Source organism: Gadus morhua, chromosome 5 (assembly GCF_902167405.1).
Source record: "Gadus morhua chromosome 5, gadMor3.0, whole genome shotgun sequence".
NCBI classification, from domain to species: domain Eukaryota; kingdom Metazoa; phylum Chordata; class Actinopteri; order Gadiformes; family Gadidae; genus Gadus; species Gadus morhua.
The window spans coordinates 10,348,659-10,368,534 of NC_044052.1; the positions used below are offsets into that span (position 1 = coordinate 10,348,659).

Genomic DNA, 19,876 nt, shown 5'->3' on the forward strand with positions numbered 1-19,876 from the left:
CAAGAAAGCATAATGATGATCACAAAACATCAAAACCAACAGGCTAACCACTGGTGCTGCTAGGCGCAAATTACACCCTCTGTTTCTCTGGGCTTTATGTGTGTGCATGGGGCCGCAGGATTTTATGTGTCACTATTAGTGCATGCCGAGCTGCCAGCAAGGGTCTGCAATGTAAACACACGCTCTGTGTATTATCAATGCGTTTGGGGCAGCTTTTGCGGCCAGGAGCACATTTAATGCAGTGGAATTTTTCTGGGAGCGCTTTCTGAGACATTTTCACACAGCCCTGACAGGCTACAAAGAAATCCACTTTGCCGAATGCACTCTCTTGTCTTGGTGTGTTCACACGATCGTAGTCTATCCTCCATAAGTGTATGTCTTTGATTTCTATGAAAGACAGACACTATGAAACTGTTCATAACAAGGTATTGAATGACCTAATATTCCAATAAGGATATACATTTTACGTAATTCCTCTTTAATTGAGTTGCGAAGACACTGTCTTCTTTTAATTATTATAATTTGGTTACATAAACATATGAGATCACTTTTTAAGGGCTATTGTTAGCGTTAGCTGTTATTGCAACATTTTAAGACTCATTTTCATTTGAGGGCGACCACCATAATAAAGCTCTCTTCTCTCTGTGAGGACTCATATTAGTGTTATGCCTTTCTTTGCCATGTTTGAAGACAATGGTTTCCAGCAGGCTTTTTCAGGCGAGGCTACAATGTATTTCAGATGACACTCGTGAGGAAAATACCAAATATTAACTCGGGGACATACCAGGCGTAACTGCGAGCGGAATGAAAAATATGTAGACAGATTATGGACCTCGTTCAAGTCTCTTGTGTTTATAAAATAAGAACATTTTAACTTTGGATAAATACCACTCCCAGCTACCGGCGACAGATGGAAAGGTTTTACAGCAGGAGGGGAATATATTATGTTTAGTCTGGACTGCTGCTGAAGTGTAAAAGTTAAAATGAAAGACGGAAAATGTGAGTTCAGTTGGCCTCCTGAGGTTGTTAATGTAGTTAATGTGGTTGAGTGGCGATTCGCCTTCCCCCACTTCCCTTGGTTAGTGTTCGAGCCAGGACTGCTTTTAAAGGGATCCAATGAGATCCACGTGATAGCCCTACCTGATTTATTTCTTTGCTGTGATTTATCCTCCGAAACTCAGCTGTTGCGTTGGATTCAGATCTGAGGCCAGCGGTGCATGCACGTCAAACCCCACGTTGGCCCGGGGTCCTGAAATATTCCCGCTCTTAACTCAAGGGCCTTCCTCTGCCAAGGAATCTCTACCCCGGATTTTCCATTGTTTGCTGATCACTTATTCAGTCCGTAAGCAAACCCATGCCTTTTATTGTTCAAAAGCTGGTTATAGTCCTGATGCTGTAGAGGTAAAGGAAGATACAATACAGATCCAGATTCAGATTGTCATTGACTGTGTTTGTCTTTTCTCAATCTATTTCGGTTCTGTCTAACACAAACTAATGGCTCCCAGAATGAATAATAAAAGTGTTTTGTAGTTTTATTGTTGGCATCCAGCTCATCTGGTGTAATGGATCCTCATCAATTGATCTGGTACTGTTTATCCTGCAATCGTAGGCACTGATGGACAACAACGGGCTGCAGACAATGCTTTTAAACCCTGTGGCAGAGCACTGCCAATATAATTACACCAGTGTGAACCATGATCTCAGGATTGTTCTTTGAACGATGATGAAAAGAGCAGGATTTATAAAAACAGACAGAACCTTTTCAACATCAAGCCATGTTGTCACGTGGCCAAATCCAATGGCATTCTCTTTATAGCTACACACACTTGAACACTTTAGCATGTCAATATGCAGCCTGAGAATGACGGGCCTCCTTTTATCTCTGTGTACCATCAAAACCTTGTTGCACAAACAAACCAAAAATATGAATAAAACCATATTTCTGCCTTATCTTAACGGGATTGAAAATGAAGAATGTGTCGTGTACTAATCAGGTTGGGTTGTTGTTGCCAATAAGATTGTAGAAGATCAATCGTTGCATTTAGGGAATGCCTCGTTGCATAGCAGAGAATCAAAATCCACTTCATGTGGGAAGCCAACCATGGAAGATTAAAGCTTGCAGAAAAGTGTCAAGTTCTCTTTTCAGACTTTATTGTGCTGCCAACTTTCCAGTTGTGCAACACCTTTCCCACTGCAGACAATGTGGTCTATGTGGCCACATAGACCACATTGTCTGCAGTTTCCTCCTTCCTATGGAGAGGAAGGAGGAAAACAAGGATTCTCCTCTCAGTCTTTCTTAGCCACTTAGACCACTAGAGCTTTCATTTTTTGGGACAGCTAATATATATATTATTTACGGTGTATTTATGGTGCATGATCCACTGATTAATTTACGGACATTGGTGTCATTGAATATGGTTAGGCAGTCTTTAGTCTCGTCCTGGAAATGTTATGCGATACGTCTTAACACTTTGTATTATTTCTCAACTTTCCTCCCAGATAACATCTATACTCTCAGCTTTTACCGGATTTAAGTTCTCCAGCATAAGGATCCGAGTCAGCCTCTGAAACAGCTCTCCCCTTGGGTTTTGAGGAACATGATCATGTCCTTTGACACCATCTACTGATACTATCACAAACCCACTCCTTCCTTTGGGTTTCATAAGGAGCAGTTGTCTCAAGCCCTCTCCCCTTCACACAATGCGGTTATGGATACAACCGTATAATTCATAAAGAACACACTACTGACTCACCCTGCACTCTTAATCTGCGCAGGCAGGGCATTGTCCACTCGACAAACACAATCCCTGCCGTTATGACCAGTCCTCTGGCTTCCTGCCGTTCGGTGTCTGAGTCAGGCAGCTATGCGACTGAAGTCAGTGACCCCTGTAACTTGAGTGGCCCCCGCTGCCGGGGAACTGGCCCTGAGCCCTGGGACCCTGAAGAGCAGCCGGGACTGGCATGGCGGGGTGGTCCGCACTGAGACGGCCGGAGGGTGGTTGTGGACGGAAGGAACTCCAGTGCTGTCATGTTCGTCTTCCAGGGATGAGACAGTGAGGAGCCCTTACGCGTCTTGGGACACCCACCCTCTTGTTATTGTGGAACCCCTCGGAGTCCCACTGACCTAAGTGTTGCTAGCCTATGATTAGTATTGCTTGCTATGGCAACATCATGAATCTAGTCTGACTTGGTGGATTGCTACTAATGTGCTTCTACAAAAGGTTTACAAAAGGTTCATAACACATGAAGTAGGTAGCTCGATTGTGTGGTGAGTTTGAATCATATTTTCCTCCCGCACACATGGAAATGTATAATGTTAAAAATCGACAGATGTATACGATCAATGCCTGCTGAACAGGTTATGTCTGGGTCAAGCCGGCGTAAGACGTGAGGCAGGTGGTTTGAGGTACGGCACAGAGAGCATCTGGAGCTTCCTGGAGCCAACCCAAGAACCTATTGAAAAAACCCAGGGTTAAAAATGGGCCTTAGAGGCGATTTGTCGAGATTTTGAGCTTCCAAATCCAACTTACATCTCAACAAGCCACCTTTTCACATTCTCCTTCTCAAGTCTTTTAAGGTCCTTCAAGGACACAGATCTTCATCTCTGTGCCGAAGGGATTTACCGCCCGATCCCGACAGGTCCGGTGTGTGGTGTTGAGTGGGCGATTATGGATTCACCACCTCCACTTTATATTTCACATGTTCCTGCTAAAGGAACTATGGCTGGGATGGATGGCGACAACCATCTCCACACAAACAGCTGCACTCTCTTTTCCCCTGGGAGGTGTTTATACACAAATTGGATTAGATTTAAACCACTTTGCTCTGGTGTAAATGTGCTAAGAGGAACAGCGATCAATGGCCTCTTGGAGTAAGAAAGTGCCGGCTGGCGAAGTTCTCTGAACTCTCGCCTGGTCCCACCGGCCTAGCAGTGTTTTACATGTTCCTAATGAGGCCTGACGTTCCTATCCCAGTGATAACATCATGAGACCAAGGCGATGCCCAGAAAACCCCCTCAAACAAGCGAAGTCTCTCTCTTGTCCATGTTTCCATTGGAAGGCAGTTCTGTTATCTGCACTGGTTTCCATCTAGACATCAGTGCTGCCGCTGACGCCTGGCTCAGGGGAAATATAAAGTGCCTGAGAACTGCTCCCACACTCCTGACGGAAAGGCCGTAGGAGACAGACAGACAGACAGACAGACAGACAGAAGGCCGTTGAGCTCACCTGAACTCAGACGCCTAGTGACACGGCGGTCTGCAGAGCAGTGGTGCATCAGAGGTCGGCCAACTTTCACGTCTGACCATCAAATTTCAGGCCATTACAAATGTGGGATCTTTCTTTTAAGGTCTCTCTCTCACCCTCGCCCTCGCTCTCGCTCTTCTCGGGACATGTAGCCAACATTATGGTTCTCTCCCTTTATCCCTTATGTGTGTCATCTGAAGTACATTATGAACCTTTCTCATCAAGACACTAGGGTTCAGCGAGTTGTCCCCTTTTTTATTGCCTCAATCTATAAACACACAAAACATTGACTCTGCATTTTACGTTTTCATTCCAGTTGTATCGAGTTCCGCTGAGTGTGAAACATTCCAAACTGCATCCATTAAATCATAGATAATGCATGCTTTCACAAATGCACAGCCATAATTCCGCAGGCGCACACACACACACACACACAGAGACACGCATGCATGTCGGTTGATACACCCAATTTTACAGGGCCCAGATAAGAAGCTCCTACAGCGACTCGTATACCAACCACATGTGCTGCTTTCATCTCCGGCGTCCTATTGAAAGGTATTGAAAGGTCAGGTCTACAGACAGGAGAGCCGTTTCAATGAGCCCCACAGATGGGGAATGAATGTGTGTCCATAGCCCCTTATCTTCTGCAGGGCTGGGTGGAAACAAAGGCCTGCAGTGTGGAGAACTGCAGCGCTCGTAAAAAAAGGAAAAACACAGTAATACCTTGGATGTAATGACCCAAAGAGTATCATTAGGTTTGAGAGGATTTGTTAACATGGGCAACTCAGTGTGAGGGCGATGGAGGAGGTAGGTACGGTCAGGTAGGGGGGGGTGCACCCGGGGCTGGGGGGTGCATTTGTTGTCAATCTAATTTTTTTGTGTTGTCTTGTTTTAGATTTGATGATCGGGGTTAAACAACAAAAAAATTAAGTTACTTGGAGGAAGGCCATAAACGTGTTAGAGGAAAATGTAGTGCTTCTGGAGAAGGCCCTTGAGATGACAGCTTCTAGTAAGGGAACCAGCCTGGGCTTTGTTTCCAACCATGTTCTTGCACGGGTCAGACCACTGGAGTCCGGAGCGATGACACAGGGCGGTGTGGACCACGCCAGGAGGTCAGTCACAGAGCGGTCTCGGAAGCCGTTGCGTAACGTTTACGAGAAACACTGAGCTAACTCGATCAGAATCGTGATGGCCCTTTTGTTTCTTCGCCTATGCAACCCGTGTGATTACACCTAGTAGAAACATGCTCTAAACACTCGCTCTGGATCGTGTTTTTCAGTTGGCGCGCTACTATCACTCACGCAGATGAATTAAAAGTCTCCCTGGTTGTCCAAATAAACCCAACAGCAGATTTTGTAAGGGGTGGGTGCCAAAAAGATAAGTCAAACTCCCAGGAACGACTCCCGCGGGATAAATATTGACGTTGGAATTACGGAAAGCCTGTCCTCATCCTAACCTAGTTTTGGAAAAGGTTGGCTCTCCCAACCCTGAATTCACATGAAGTCCCTCAAGGATCCGTGAGGAAGGATTCTGACTTCTTCAGCAAATGAGAAGAACAAAAAAACATGGTTCCGTCCAGCTGGAAGCGTTTCAGGCAATTCAGGGAATAGTTTTTAGCTTGTTTGAACCCACAGGACGCAGTCCAACTCTGCACAAAGAATTCCACATGAGGATTTTTAGTAGCATGAATGAGCATGAAAGACAGTTTTATGCTACTTCCAGCTTTATAAAGTAATGTGCAGCGGGTAATTAAAATATAAATATACAAAAACTTGTCTTCATTGGTCTATTAAATAGTTTGGTGACATCGCTCCAGAATGTTTGTGAATTGGGCGTTTCCTGTACGCTAATGTGTATATCTTGCTATACAAATGTTTATATGCTACTAGTAGCCTTGTATAGAGGGATAACCACGCACCTTTCTCGAGAGCTTGTGCCCTTGTGTCTAAACCTTGCATGCACGTCCGTTCTCCCTCAACAGCGCATTAGTGCAGAGCAGCTGCGTTCCCTGTTGGAAGAGGCTGAGCAGTGCCAGAGGTCTCATCCTCGGCCTCCCATCTCCAAGGCCAAGCTGGCGGCCCTGCTCAAAGACCCATACACCACCAGCTTCTCCCACAGCGGCCCGTTCCCCGCCGACGACTAACTGCCGCCAGAGAGGATTGTGGGTCTCTTCTCGACACATCCCTGTCCACACACCAATGGCCAAACAAAAGATATGGATGCACAATAATAAAGTTTGTTCAGGTCAGTTTTTTGTGTTGTTTCAATCCCTAATACACTTTGTTCAAGTCAGTTTTTTGTCAATCCCTAATTAACAGTACAAACAAAAATGAATCTTGTCCCGCCTGTGTTGTGGGTGTGGTGGCACACCATTTCGTTCTTCTTCTCCGTAATTGTACCACTTGCTCCTGTAAGTTTCAAAAAGCATTTGTAACGCGAGTGACAAGACAAGATAACTTTCTTCTAATGTTTAATTAGAAAGCAAAAAATTATAATATCAAACGCAGGGTCAAAAAATGATGTTGCTACCTATAGTTTTTGACCCCAAGTTAGTTAGGTCCAACCCTAGTTAATACTAAACAGTGATGTCATATTTATTTTTTAACATCAGAAATACAAAATATTTAACCTTGGTTTAAACATCAAAATGTATTATCATCTATACATTAGTAAATTATTCATATTAAACTTATATAAACCTTGCAAATAATAATACAATTATCATTACCAATAATTAATTGTTTTTAACTAACTTATTATTATAAATCAATTAGTTCCTCTTTGGCTCCTACAGTTATTTTTCGTTTTATATGCGTTCAGGGCGGTGTATTCATAAGGGATGTCTTATTTGAACGAGAACAGCAACTTTGTTGTCCCCATCACAGTGGTCGAAGAGAGAACAGGACATTCCTCGCACGTACTGCACATCACACTGGAGCACAAGCGCTGTGTGTGAGGCCTTATGTTCAGGGTGTTGACCGACAGATCGATGCAGAGGGAGACCATGGGTTTGGTCTCTTTCGGAGAAACAGCAAAGCTCGGTTGAACTCCTATTACCCAAGGCCTGCCCCTGTAGGTGATGAGATTCAGGGTTGAATTAAAGTTGTTTATAGTTAGTGCAAACCGGGACATTTGTTAGCTATGCAATACATCTCACTCTCATCCTTTTTGGTAAGCAAGCAGGTAGAATAGAAAGTGATGGAAGTAGAAGATTTTGGGGTTTGAGTGCTCAGTGCGATAGGCTCGTCTGCACCTGGTTGACCTGTGAGCAAAGCTTATTTATTTTCTTTCTCTTGGATTCCTATCGGGTCTGCTCTCTCTCTCTCTCTCTCTCTCTCTCTCTCTCTCTCTCTCTCTCTCTCTCTCTCTCTCTCTCCTTCTCTCTCTCTCTCTCTCTCTCTCTCTCTCTCTCTCTCTCTCTCTCTCTCTCTCTCTCTCTCTAAAATAACTAACAAGCAAGATAGGTGAGGTTCCATGGCCTAAACCAATATGTAATTTTAACTGATCCTCCTTATTTGAGATGCCATATCATATTCATTATGAATACCAGAGGAGGAACTACAAGAAGTGCTGCATGAGCAAGTGTGGCGTAGCTATGTAGCCTCTGTTGCTATACTCACGTTGAAGCCGTGTGGAAAAAAATCTAGTTTTCATTGGGACTACTTTCTGTCACAATGTTCCCATGTCTAGTAGGGGGCCAAGTTAGGATTTTCAACTCAGGTTCACAGGCACACACCTAGACACTAAAACCAGAGAATTAGCCTGCAATGTAATAAAAAAAACGTGCGTCCAACATTTTGCTACATAGCTCATTGATCATCAGGGAGTTATGAAGGATGTCAAAGAAACACACACACAGACCACCTTTTGTCTTTATCCTAACACATGTGTGTAGTATACATTTATTGCAAGGGAAACGCATTGAGGCTAATGTATGGCCCACTAACCTCGTTTCCATGGCGACAAGGTCGTTTCTAATGTAAGGAGACCTGCAGTTAACCGAGTCTGTCTGGGTTTCCTCAGAGGGGAGCTGTGAGGGCTGCATCGGGCCCCGAAACGGCTTGGCTCGTAAAAGACCCAAATCGGCCATCTTTATTTTACTCTGGAAAATTATGAGCTGTTTAATGAGATACGAATGGCTTTGAGGGCTATGACTACCATCCCCTCCCACAGCATGCATGTGTGTATGTGTCTTGTTCATGTCTTTCCACTGGTTCCTTTATACAATAGTAGTGTAAAGCGTAGACTAGGTGACACTCTTCCAGAGTTTGCATTCAAGTGAAGGGGGCTCCTCATTCCTTGCTTCTGCTCGTCACGTGATCGCCGGGAGCTGGAAGGTAAGGTGGGTGGGTGATGCACGTCTCAGGTGTGATCGTAGAAGGATCGATGCTTTAGTAGGCCACACTTCATGTTTATTGGTGCAGGCTTTGGACTTCTTAACGATTCTGCCCTTTTCTCCACAGGACTGTATGAGACCCAGCTAATGGATTCCAGTTGTGTTGTCCCACCATGGCTACATTCAGGTGTTTTAAGTTTCAGACCTAAAGGAAATGCGCTTTACCTCTCAGACTTCAGCAATTATGTCTTAATGGTTCAGCATGAAATAAAAGCCAAGTAACTTGAATACACTTTTTTTTTTTCCTGAAGTGTTTATTGTTCCATGACATTACACATCACTGGTAGGAGTATAAACAACAATTTGTGGGTAAAAACTATGGTACAAATGTTTATAGAAAAAGTTTCCCTAGTATTAAAAAAAAGTACAAAACCAAAAACAACAAAGACATCCTTGTGTCAGTGTGCAAACAAACGGGACCGATACCATATTATGGCAACGTTCCTGGATAAATTATTTAAATAGCATTTATCTACACAAATGAAATAAACTCTTAACATAGAACATAATAATTTATAAAAATGCACAGGACATATCGCACAACATAGTAAAGGGAACATTTCTTGAATCTATTACACTGCTGACCGGGCCTCTTTTTGCTACAAAAATATCTTATATACAGAATATAAATGATTGTACTTAAGTCTGTCTTGGGGAAAAAATACAAGTCAACCAATGTATACTCTGCTGCTGGAAAAAGATATTCTCGTATGGTGGCCTCAATACAAACTCTAATAATGATGAGGTAATATTTGTACTTCGTTTCAGTACTTTTCCTTTCAGTTTCCTTGTAAAAAAATGTACACACAAGCTCAGGCACACCGATCGTGCTTACCGTGCAGAATAAGAATATTTGGAAATAGAATTATCAATTAAAACATCTGGCATACGCCTTACAATAACATACCATGGCATTGTATTTTCCAGGTTTTCTTTAATTGATCACTGACTTTAGTTTTTTTTGATGGCAGCCATGGTACAAAAAATCTCTGACAAATAAATAAATAAGAAATTAAAGCAATACAGGTCCATTCCTCACACACAAAAGACTGGCACTTGACTAGTTACGTCCCTTGTCACTGTTTTTAAAACTCAAAGATATCACCACATATTATTCTAAAATATTCTTTTTTCAAGGCAATACACGATTGCTTTGAGGCCCTGTGCTGTCCTAGTCATTGTACTCCTCCCTTCTTAGTCCCTCTGATGGTGTTTCCTGAGCCAACGGGTCAATCTCGTGGGACAGTGCATAGCGTTTGGTTTAGGCCTCCATTTGGAAGGCCTGCAAGACTCTGGGTCAATGAGGATAAAATGACTCATTGATTATCGATGATAATGATTCATTGGCAATGTGGTCTTCATTACTATGCTCTCAGTTTCCCAACTGCACATGCACACACGCAAACACACACACACATAGAAACACCGATATAAACACATACACACACACACACACATTCTTTGATAGTATCAGTCCAGTCTATTCGTCCATGGTCCCCTCCACGGGTCCTTCGAGGGGAGAGAATCGCTCCCAACTTAACCAAAATCCTCCTAGGGCATTCTTCATATTCAAATAAGTCTTTTTTGAGTCCACAGCAGATCAAAATTATTGCTTAAAAAATAAAACATGATAAAAAAAAAAAGTCTTCCCTTTGATGGCCATACTCGGCAAACACGCCACAAGTGAGGACCGGGATCTAGTCGGTCCTCGAAAGCAGATCCAAGAATTATAATGAGAAGGTTAAGATGGACCTCAGAACGAGGCCAACGCGTGGTTTTTGAGTGTACGGTGCGGGGACACGGAAGTCTCTCGAGGGGAATGTACGGGAAGCTGGTTATACCTTCTACATCTTCTTATCCATTCCGCAAACGGTGTGTGTTCTCGTGGTCGAGTGTTGCGGAGAATGGTCGTCGCGGGGCTTACAGTTCAAAGCTCATAGTGGCAGGTGACAGATCCGTTCTATCCATATCAGGACCTCACTGGTTCAGTTATGAATCTGGTAGTACAAAAAAAGACATGCGTTAGGATCAAATGTGATAGCGACCATTCAAATCCCTTTTCCTGAACACATGACCGACAGGAGTTTTTAAAATGGGTCTTACCTCTGCACTCATATTTGAGGTCGGAGAAGTACACCATCTCCTGGGAGAAGACGTAGAGGCCGAGGCGTCCACCAGCGTACGTTTTGTCGTAGATGTTTCCGGAATCCGCCATGATCCTCTTGCCTTCGTACATCACCACCCTGAGTAATGAAAAGTCACATGTTAATACATTTGAACTGAACGATTACTGTGCTCTGGATCTCTGGGAAGAGCTTTCATATGTAGTGCAAGGGCTGTTGGACATTACCTGATGAGTCCACTCTTGGGTCTGTGCACCAAATGCCATCTGTAGGCTGTGTAGTCCTTCCAGCCAATGTTCCTGGGGTCGTGCCACAGAGTACGCACCTGGAAGAATTACAGTCAACGCGTCAACTTGATGAACGTCCACCTATGCAATTAAAGTCTCCTAATGCCCGTATCTCATTGATGTGGAGTATTTTATAGACGGGGTGAATGGAAAACCCACCTGTCCGGCCGTGTCTCCCGTGTGCCAGAGAGCATTCCTCAGATGTTCGCCAGGCCCTGTAGTGGAGTTAACCACTTTGATTGACAGGCCAGAGTAGCCCTGGGCTCTGGTGGGCGTGGTGGACCAGTAGGTCTGTGTGATCTGCTTCCACATCACGGTGTAGAAGCGCGAGCTGGACTGGTAGCCAAAAACAAAGCCGGCGTAGTCATCGTCTCTGTCCGTGTTGATGAAGAATGTTCCGCTGAAGTCCACCGCATTGAACTCATCATAACCTGGACGGGGATGAAGGCCGGTTTAGTGTTGTTGGCCAACAGCTGCGAAGCGCCTTGACAAATACCCTGTGCATACTCGACCCATACAATGGCAATTAATTATCGTGTGTAAGTGCAATATGTTCGACATACCGACAGCGATGCCAGGATCGCAGTTGACGGTCTGCACCAGCTCCTTGCCCTGATGCCGGACCACCCAGTTGGGGTCGATCTGAGAGGTGCCTGTCGGGTCCAGAGGAACCATCTGGAACCTGCGGAAGTCTGTTTCGCTGATGTCATTGTTCTCTGGGCAGATGTCATGGATATCCAGCACTTTGTCCTGGTCAAAGTCATCTTTGCAAACATCCCCTCGGCCATCCCCTGGAGGAGAGAAATCAAAACACATGCTTTTGAATTGGAATACAACCAGCGAATATGACAACATAGCGGAACAGGAGAAGGAAAGGATTTGTCACAGAGCGGTTATGTAAGCCCAAGTGTGATGAATAGAGTCTGCCCGAGTTAGCCACGAGAAATGTCTCCGGTGTAGCGGACGCCCAGTTGACCGCCGTGGCAGCGGAGAGGGGACTCACCATCAGAGTCCAGCTGGTCAGGGTTGGGCACCAAACGACAGTTGTCTTTCTCGTCGGGGACGCCATCGTTGTCGTCGTCGTGGTCACAGGCGTCGCCCTTGCCGTCCTTGTCGTGGTCGACCTGGTTTGCGTTGGGGATGTATGGACAGTTGTCCAGGTTGTTTTGGTGCCCATCCTCGTCGATGTCCTGGTTGCTGTCGCACTTGTCCCCCACGAGGTCTGAGTCTGAGTCAATCTGTAGGAGAAGGGAATTCCTTTAATACAAATCCTTCTAATAGAAAATCCTTTTCTTTCTTAAATACAAAGTAGGTGAAGTCAATATGAACTTTGTTCAATGCTACTACTTTTCTTTTGATATAATCTTTTGGTATTTTTTATCTGTGAAGACAATAATCCAATGTCCTTCCCTTTTGCCCTAATTAAAACATTTCCACATTCCTCTCTTTCATCTGAGAAGAAACCTATTCTAAAGAACAACCTTCATCCTTTGTCCAGAGGATAGGCCGCCTGCACAGTGAGAGCTTAAGGCCCAATCCCATTCCTTCCCCTTACCCCTCCCCCTTGTTTTGAAGGGGTAAGGGGAAGGGGTAAGGGGTAGAAATGGGATTGGGCCTAAATATCACCCCTCAGGTGCAGCTTATCCTGGAGAGAGTGTGAGGGGAAAGAGGATCTATGTCATTACCTGGTCAGGGTTGTGCTGAAGAGGGCAGTTGTCACAGTGGTCTCCAACTCCATCCCCGTCGGAATCCCTCTGGTCCACATTGTAGACGTACTGACAGTTGTCCTTCTCGTTCAGAATGCCTGGTGAGAGGACACGATTTGCCCGCATTAGCTTACAATAGCTCACCAGAAGCACCGGAGAACTTCAAAACCTTAAGAGGACTCTTACCGTCGCCGTCGATGTCAATGGCGCAAGCGTCCCCCTCGCCGTTGTTGTCGGTGTCGGTTTGATCCGTGTTAGCTTCGAAAACACAGTTGTCACAGCGATCGCCAATGTCGTCTCTGTCAGCGTCGTACTGGGCAGGGTTGTACACTTTGGGGCAGTTATCCTGAATTCATCAAAAAAACATTTTGTTTAAAATCCATTAGCTTAACACGCAGTTGTGAAATTAAATGGCACCAGATGAAAAAATAAACATTTCAATGAGGCTGGTTTGGAACTTGGACGCTGTCTTTTCGCTGCAATGTGATATTCCAATTTGAGAAACCTAGGGTTTTCTCACCACAACATTATAGACCATTTTCTTGTCTAACTTTTCCAATCCACACGTAGAATTATGGTGTGCCGGCCCTTTTGTCCTAAGCCTAGGCCATATGATATTATAGTATTTACGTGCTACTGGCTTTCCACAAAGTGTTTCTGCTGGAAGTCCTCATGGAAACACAGAGGATTCGATTTCTACCACCCAAAGGGAAGAGGTTGAAAGAGGCTACTGCTGATTACTATGTCTGGTCCCTGAGGAAAACAAGAGACTAAAGAAAAAAAAAAACAGTGTCACGCCTCACCCTATCATCAGAGATTCCATCGTTGTCATCATCATGGTCACACTCATCCCCCAGGCCATCTTTGTCATGATCTTCCTGACCAGAGTTGGGCAGGCTGGGACAATTATCCTATAAGAGAACCAAAACAAAACTGGTATGAAGAGGGCATCCCCACAACAAAACACTGGGGAAATGATGGTGTATCCATTTCTGTTTTTTTCTCCGTATCACTCTGCTTACCTTCTTGCAGTGGTATGTAGCGTTCGTCACACACAACAGCTCTGTGTTGGGCCATCCATCCAAGTCAGTGTCTTCTCCACAGATGTAGCCATTGCCAGCATATCCTGGCTTGCACTCGCAGCGGAACATGGTATCAGAGAAGATGCCCAGGTAGACACAGTTGGCATTTTTATTGCAGTCGTGGCTCCCGTCCTGGCAAGGATTACGAGGCTTGCAGACCTGAAGTAAAAATGGAGGGTTATAGAATCCCGGTCCTACCGACAGTATTACTTCACGAAATGGACTCGAACATGAAAACCAGCAAAAGCTCACACCTGTTTCTTGGCGGTGGCTTGCTCGACCCCCCTCCCGAATGGCTGGGGTCCGGAGTACCGGGCGGGGCAGGGCAAACAGTTGTAGCCAGGCACTGTGTTTTCACAGCGATGCACCCCGTTGTGTGTGTGACAGGCGTCGGAGACCTCTTTACACTCGTCGATGTCCTTGCAGTGGATGCCATTTCCTCTGTAGCCAACCGGACACCGGCCACACTTGAAGGTGCCATCGGGGAAACTGGTGCACTTGGCTCCAGCGAAGCAAGGACTGGAGAGGCAACCATCTACAGGCCGGGGCAGACACAACAGGTTGTTCTAGACGCTAGTACAAGAGTTGCACCTTTTACATTTACATGTTCTGATTATAATTCAGGTTGCTTACCGATAGGACACTCCTGCTTGTTGCACACTTGAGACATGGCGCCACCACCAACACAATGGTTTCCTCCATATTTTGGTGCCGGGTCCGTGCAGAGACGTTTGCGCATCTGGATCCCACCACCACACGTCAAGGAGCAGGTGTCCCAGAGAGACCAGGGTCCCCATCCACCATGGACTAGAAGAAGAGGAAACACAATCATCAGCCTTTTGTCCTGGACTCTAAATCTTGGCAGTGGAAATCCCGAGGATTCTGTTTTGTTTTCTTTGATGACAGCTTCGGCGACAAGCAGTAATTGATCCCAAAGATCCCTGAGCTGTCACCACTGACTCCTTGTTCATAACATTCATAACTACTGCAAATGCAAGGTCTTTCATAAGTGAGTTAAGGGCTATATCACTATTGTGTTGCCTCATTCGTTACTACACCGCAGCACGACTTACTAGGACAAGGAGACTGCTTGCAAAGCTCAGTGGCGCGTCCTTCTCCTTCACACTCTTTGCCACCCATCTGGGGCGTGGGGGAGTTGCACAGGCGGATGCGCGTGATCAGGCCCTCGCCACAGGACACGGAGCAGGAGGACCAAGGAGACCAGTGGCTCCAACCACCGTCCTGTTTGACTGTGAACAAACAACACAAAAAAATCACAACGGTTAACACGCCGTAGAACTCAAACTCCGGCTCTGTCGGCAGCGGTGATGAGGATCAAAACAAACTCAATGGAGGTTGGCGTTGAGGAGCGGTGTGGGGAAAGGCGAGGGACTCACAGCGCTTGTCGCACTCCTCGAGGTAGCAGTCCCGGGTCTGCACCGAGGTGCCCTGGCAGTTGTTGTTGATGCGGTCGCAGGAGCGTCCGCGCTGCTGGATGCCCCGGCCGCAGGTCACCGAGCAGTGGGTCCACTCGGACCACGGGGACCAGCCGTCCTCTGCCAAGGGGTCTGAGGCCGAACACATTACAATCAATTATTAGGAATTAGGATGAATTTGAATTGTTGCCATTGTTATTATAATATAGTTTATATCGCCGTTATTAGTATTATTATTACATCGTCATTATCATCATGATAAACTTTGTCACTCGATCATTGCTGTTATTAGCATTTGTTTTATCATAGTTATTCACAGTGTCATTATCATTGTGATAATCATTGTCATCACTCGATCCTTACTGTAATTATCGCATTGTCATCACTCGATCCTTACTGTAATTATCATATTGTTCGTATCCTTTGAAAAAACGGGCCAAGGCTTCAGCGCCTATGCTCTCCTCGAGCAGAGAGACGAGCTGGTTCTTACCGCTTCCGCAGCGCGGGCAGCACTCTCCCTTGGGCACGGTGGCGTTGGTGCACGGGATAATGGGGCACTTGATCTCATGACAAATGGTGGCCGAGTTCTGCACAGAGGAAGGTTCAGATCAGTACATGGATAACGGCCTGCTGGCCTGCCACCCCGAATCACACAGAAAGGACACAAAAAGTAAGTGAGGTGGATCTGTGCCAAGGCTAATTGCTATGTTTCAGGGAAACTCATCCAGCTGTGCGTGTTAAACACCACTATAACCTTCCACCCAACACTTTATTACACAATAGATTAGCATGTCTCACCACACAGCTCTAAGTGAAGGATTAACATTATCTACGTATAATTGGAGGCTGGAACTCTAATGGACCATGCTCTCTTATCCCCTCTCCACAGCATGTAGGGAGGTGTGTTTGACGGGTTTCTTACCTGGCAGGTGCACGTTGTGCATCCGTCCATGGTCCACTCGTCCTGGTTCCTGTGCACAATGCCGTTGTGCACGCACACTCCATCCTTGGTCTTGATTTGATCCATGATCATCATGTTGTCATCGACCTGGGGGGGGGGGGGGGGGTGGGGGGAGAGAGAGAGAGAGAGAGAGAGAGAGAGAGAGAGAGAGAGAGAGAGAAAAAGACAGGGAGGGACACACACAAACAGCAAGAGAGGGTGTTTAGGGAAAAGTACGGATAACATTTGCATTGCCACTGTTGCCAATAGGAACAAAACCCACGCCCAACACACACACACACACACACACACACACACACACACACACACACACACACACACACACACACACACACACACACACACACACACACACACACACACACACACACACACACAGTGATTAAGACATTTCTTGACTCAAGTGAAGCAGGCGGGAGAGAATCAGTCAGCCAAACACATTTTGTGCATTCAACATGGGTCTCATTAGGGACTTGGCCCTGGCCCGCCGTTACAGTGACAAGTGGCTACGCATTAGGAATGCAATGAGCAGGGTGCAGGGGGGAGACACACTATAAGCGACAGACAGGGGAAGGATGACAGAGTGCAGGAGGCACGACCCGGCGGGTGTCCGGACACTCACCACTTGGTGCAGGGCCTTGGACAGCTGCTTGACGACCACACCAAGGCCCTTGAGCTCCTTGAACATCCCAGAGATGTCCTCGCAGGAGAAGCCACACACGGACGGCGCATCTGATCAAAGCGGAGGGGGAACCAGGAGTGAGTTACATCACCGCAGACCGTGAGGAATATACGGGCGGAGGCGTGGTCGGTGGATGGGAGCCGATCAACGGCGTGGGGGTGAGGGGAGGCTGGGGGAGACGGGGCTCACCTTTGCTTTTGTGGCCGGTGTAATGGGTCCTGATGGCTGGGCTGGAGCCGTTCATCTGGTTGTCGAGGGTCATCATACCGGACAAGGTCACTGCGGAGAGGAAGGAAGCGAGGGTTAATATTCTGTTTGTTTCTTTTGGAGCGGTCCATTTGCACCGATGAACGAGATTAGTCCCGATGAGTATAAGGAAACTCACCTCCACTTTGGCATCCCTTGTTCCTCAAGATGGCTTCAAGAGTGGTTCCAAAGACAAACCGTACGTTCTGAAGCACTCCCTGAATAAAAGGACATAACATTTAAAGCACATATCATTTGGATTTGATTCACAGTCTTTTCAATTAAAAGTCAAATTGTATAATATCTGTAACAGCCCACTTTTTGATAGAAGATTTCACGTGTTGTAGTTCACAATTCATTTTCTGGCAAGCAAGAACAATAATGATATCAAAAAAATTGATTTACCTTGAAGTCTTTCACTGTTCCCTTTGCGATCCTCATGCGGGCAGTGTCTATAAGTTCCTGTGACAATACTTTGTAGATCGGCACATCCATCTCGGACACATTTATCTCCTCGCAGCCGACAAAAAGCTGCACACGGTCGTCCTGCACGAACAGGGTGATGTTCTCCCAATGTCCAGTCGCTAAATCCGCATCTTCAATCGACACGACCTGTTGCTGGATCTTGGTGGATAAAACCACATCCAGCATTTTCGCCTCGCCGTTGGATATGATCTCGAATATCGGTCCGGATCCGTCGGTCTTCTCGACAGTCAAAAGACTCCCCCTGGTTCTCTTGAACTGCTTAAGATTGAGGAGGAGGATGAAGCCTCTCTCTGTTTGAATGGAGTCGATGAGGTCCCGGAAGGACATGTCGGGTACCGGGGGGATCAGGCTAGCATTGAGGACCTTATAGGCAGGACTGTTTGGGTCTGCGCCTCGAACCTGGGTCACTCCGTTGTGCCTTCTGCTCACCTTGGCAAGTTCGAATAAGTCATAAACACTGTTGTCCTCGCCACTCTCTGCGGAGGGAAAGCAAAAGCGGTTAGTTTGCCCAACTCTCGCCTCACAATTTCGGCCTGCAAACCGAATGGACCAATATCGCAAAAACGGTTGCTTCCTCTCCACTCACCTGCCACACTTCTACTCTCACAGCTCCAGAGCATCAGCAGCAGAGCGAGGCTGCACCGCATCATGGTGAAGTCCCGAGTGGTACCTAATCCATCCCAAATCAATTGGTTACAAGATATAGTCCACATCCTATATAAGTAGGCCTAATATATGACTTGTTTTTAAATATAAAGAATAATAATAATAATCATATAAAATGTAATGATAGGCCATAGGCAAAATCATTTAATAAAATATTATATTAATTGAAAGAAATTCACATAGGTACCTTTGAATATGATCATCCGAATTTAAATAAAGTATAAAATATAGAATCTCCCGATTAAAGTCGTTGTCCCGGTTGTTTCCTTTAGTTCTTCAGAAAGTGCATTCAGGGAGTTACAGCCTATTGCTAAAATAAAGAAATATAGTAAGACTTGGTAGTTCTAGGGAGCACTGATGCTTTAGACTGTTCTGTTCATGCTGGAGGCATCAGAGCTTTTTAAATGCTTTCAGGACATTCCTCAAAGCACGTCTCAGCCAATTGGAGCGTCTTAGGGGACGACCCAATGGTTATTACCTCACAGCCCGTCACAGTTCTATCCGAGACACACACACATAGGAAAAAAATGCATTCCACAGTTGGATTTCCATCACCGGACAACTATTTAATCCGCACACAGGAGCCAGGCGGTCGTTTCCTGTCAACGCTTTGTTTTTCGTTAGAGTATCCACATTTTGTTTGACTCTAACCCTAACCCAATAATTCTGTAGCCCTATATTAGAATGGAAATATAAAACATCAGTGTCCATAGTTTGTCAAACATCCGTTAACTCATGACCTACAATTTAAATGATTTTACCTTATCAACGCCTTTATATTTATAAGCTGTCATGTTTTATACATTAGATATTTTAAAGTTAACATCAACAGTGAAAAAGTTTAGGGAAGGCTTGCCTACTTGTTTTTTCCAATAGTTCCACCAGGGGCGTCATTGAGCCTTTAATAAAATGTGCAACCACACATTTAATCTTTCTTTCGTTGTTTCTCTCTTAGTTTCTTCCTTTTCTTCCTTCTTCAGTCTGCATCTTATATCAGTACATTCCTGTTATTTTCTTAATATTTTTATCATTCTTCCTATACTATTTCAGTTTACAACATAGCCTTTGCAATATTGATCAAGCAGGCAAAAAAAAGGGCCAAACAGCTCTAGGGGAATTCTGGAAGAGTTATCTACTGGCCCATCTGTCAGCTGTCTTTCTGGCTTATCGGCTGATTCAGCATTTTACGGCATGGCTCTGATTTGGGCATTGACCTTATTCGTTTTTTGGACATCAATTGATGTTATAACCATTTCTTCGAAATTGTACCCCAGAATTCCCAGATATTCTCACTCCAAAATATTTTGTCTGAATCAGTTTGGATGAGATATATGGAGCCCTGACACACAGGCACCCAAACATCTGGATACCTGTCTTCAAGCCTGTTCGTACAATCTGCTGGAATTCCAGATCTTCATGCTACAGCAGGGGTCACCAACACGGTGCCCGCGGGCACCAGGGCGCCTGCAAGGCCCATATGAGGCGCCCGCAGGCCGGTTCTAAACATAGCACAACTCATTCTTGAACAACTCTTTCCCACCTTTTTTAAATCATTGTTGAT

At 45.4% G+C, this 19,876-nt stretch overlaps 2 protein-coding genes across 3 annotated transcripts in view; one reads left to right on the forward strand and one right to left on the reverse strand.

Moving 5' to 3' along the window:
* The window catches only part of fsip1 (fibrous sheath interacting protein 1), a 27,746-nt gene extending 18,874 nt beyond the window's left edge, over positions 1–8,872 (forward strand). The window contains exons 9-10 of one of the 2 annotated variants that reach the window (XR_003976738.1): positions 6,226–6,488; positions 8,708–8,872. Coding sequence is in view for 1 of the 2 variants with exons in the window: in XM_030356102.1 (XP_030211962.1) it covers positions 6,226–6,387 (162 nt within the window). In the remaining variant the exon portion in view is untranslated. Of the gene's footprint in view, positions 1–6,225; positions 6,494–8,707 lie in introns of those variants that run through there. The other variant, XM_030356102.1, reaches the window with a different exon arrangement.
* Positions 8,705–18,702, reverse strand: thbs1a (thrombospondin 1a). Its single transcript, XM_030356099.1, has 22 exons — positions 18,503–18,702; positions 18,236–18,319; positions 17,569–18,125; positions 17,303–17,381; positions 17,107–17,196; positions 16,858–16,967; positions 16,197–16,322; positions 15,765–15,861; positions 15,236–15,406; positions 14,912–15,088; positions 14,472–14,645; positions 14,093–14,373; positions 13,779–13,997; positions 13,560–13,667; positions 12,943–13,102; positions 12,736–12,854; positions 12,054–12,288; positions 11,614–11,841; positions 11,210–11,481; positions 10,991–11,088; positions 10,744–10,883; positions 8,705–10,637 (listed from the first exon to the last, which is right to left on the reverse strand). Exons 1-22 carry the CDS (start codon positions 18,516–18,518, stop codon positions 10,630–10,632), a joined length of 3,549 nt encoding a protein of 1,182 aa, XP_030211959.1. The 5' UTR covers positions 18,519–18,702; the 3' UTR covers positions 8,705–10,629.
* Positions 18,703–19,876: the final 1,174 nt, after the last annotated feature.

Bases quoted from the DNA above. Each gene is read 5' to 3' on its own strand.
- thbs1a (XM_030356099.1), bottom strand. The intron at 15,089-15,235 runs GTGAGTCCCTCG...GTTTGTTCACAG, and splicing joins CGAGGAGTGCGACAAGCGCT to TCAAACAGGACGGTGGTTGG. The intron at 13,998-14,092 runs GTGTGAGCTTTT...TTTTTACTTCAG, and splicing joins AAGCCACCGCCAAGAAACAG to GTCTGCAAGCCTCGTAATCC.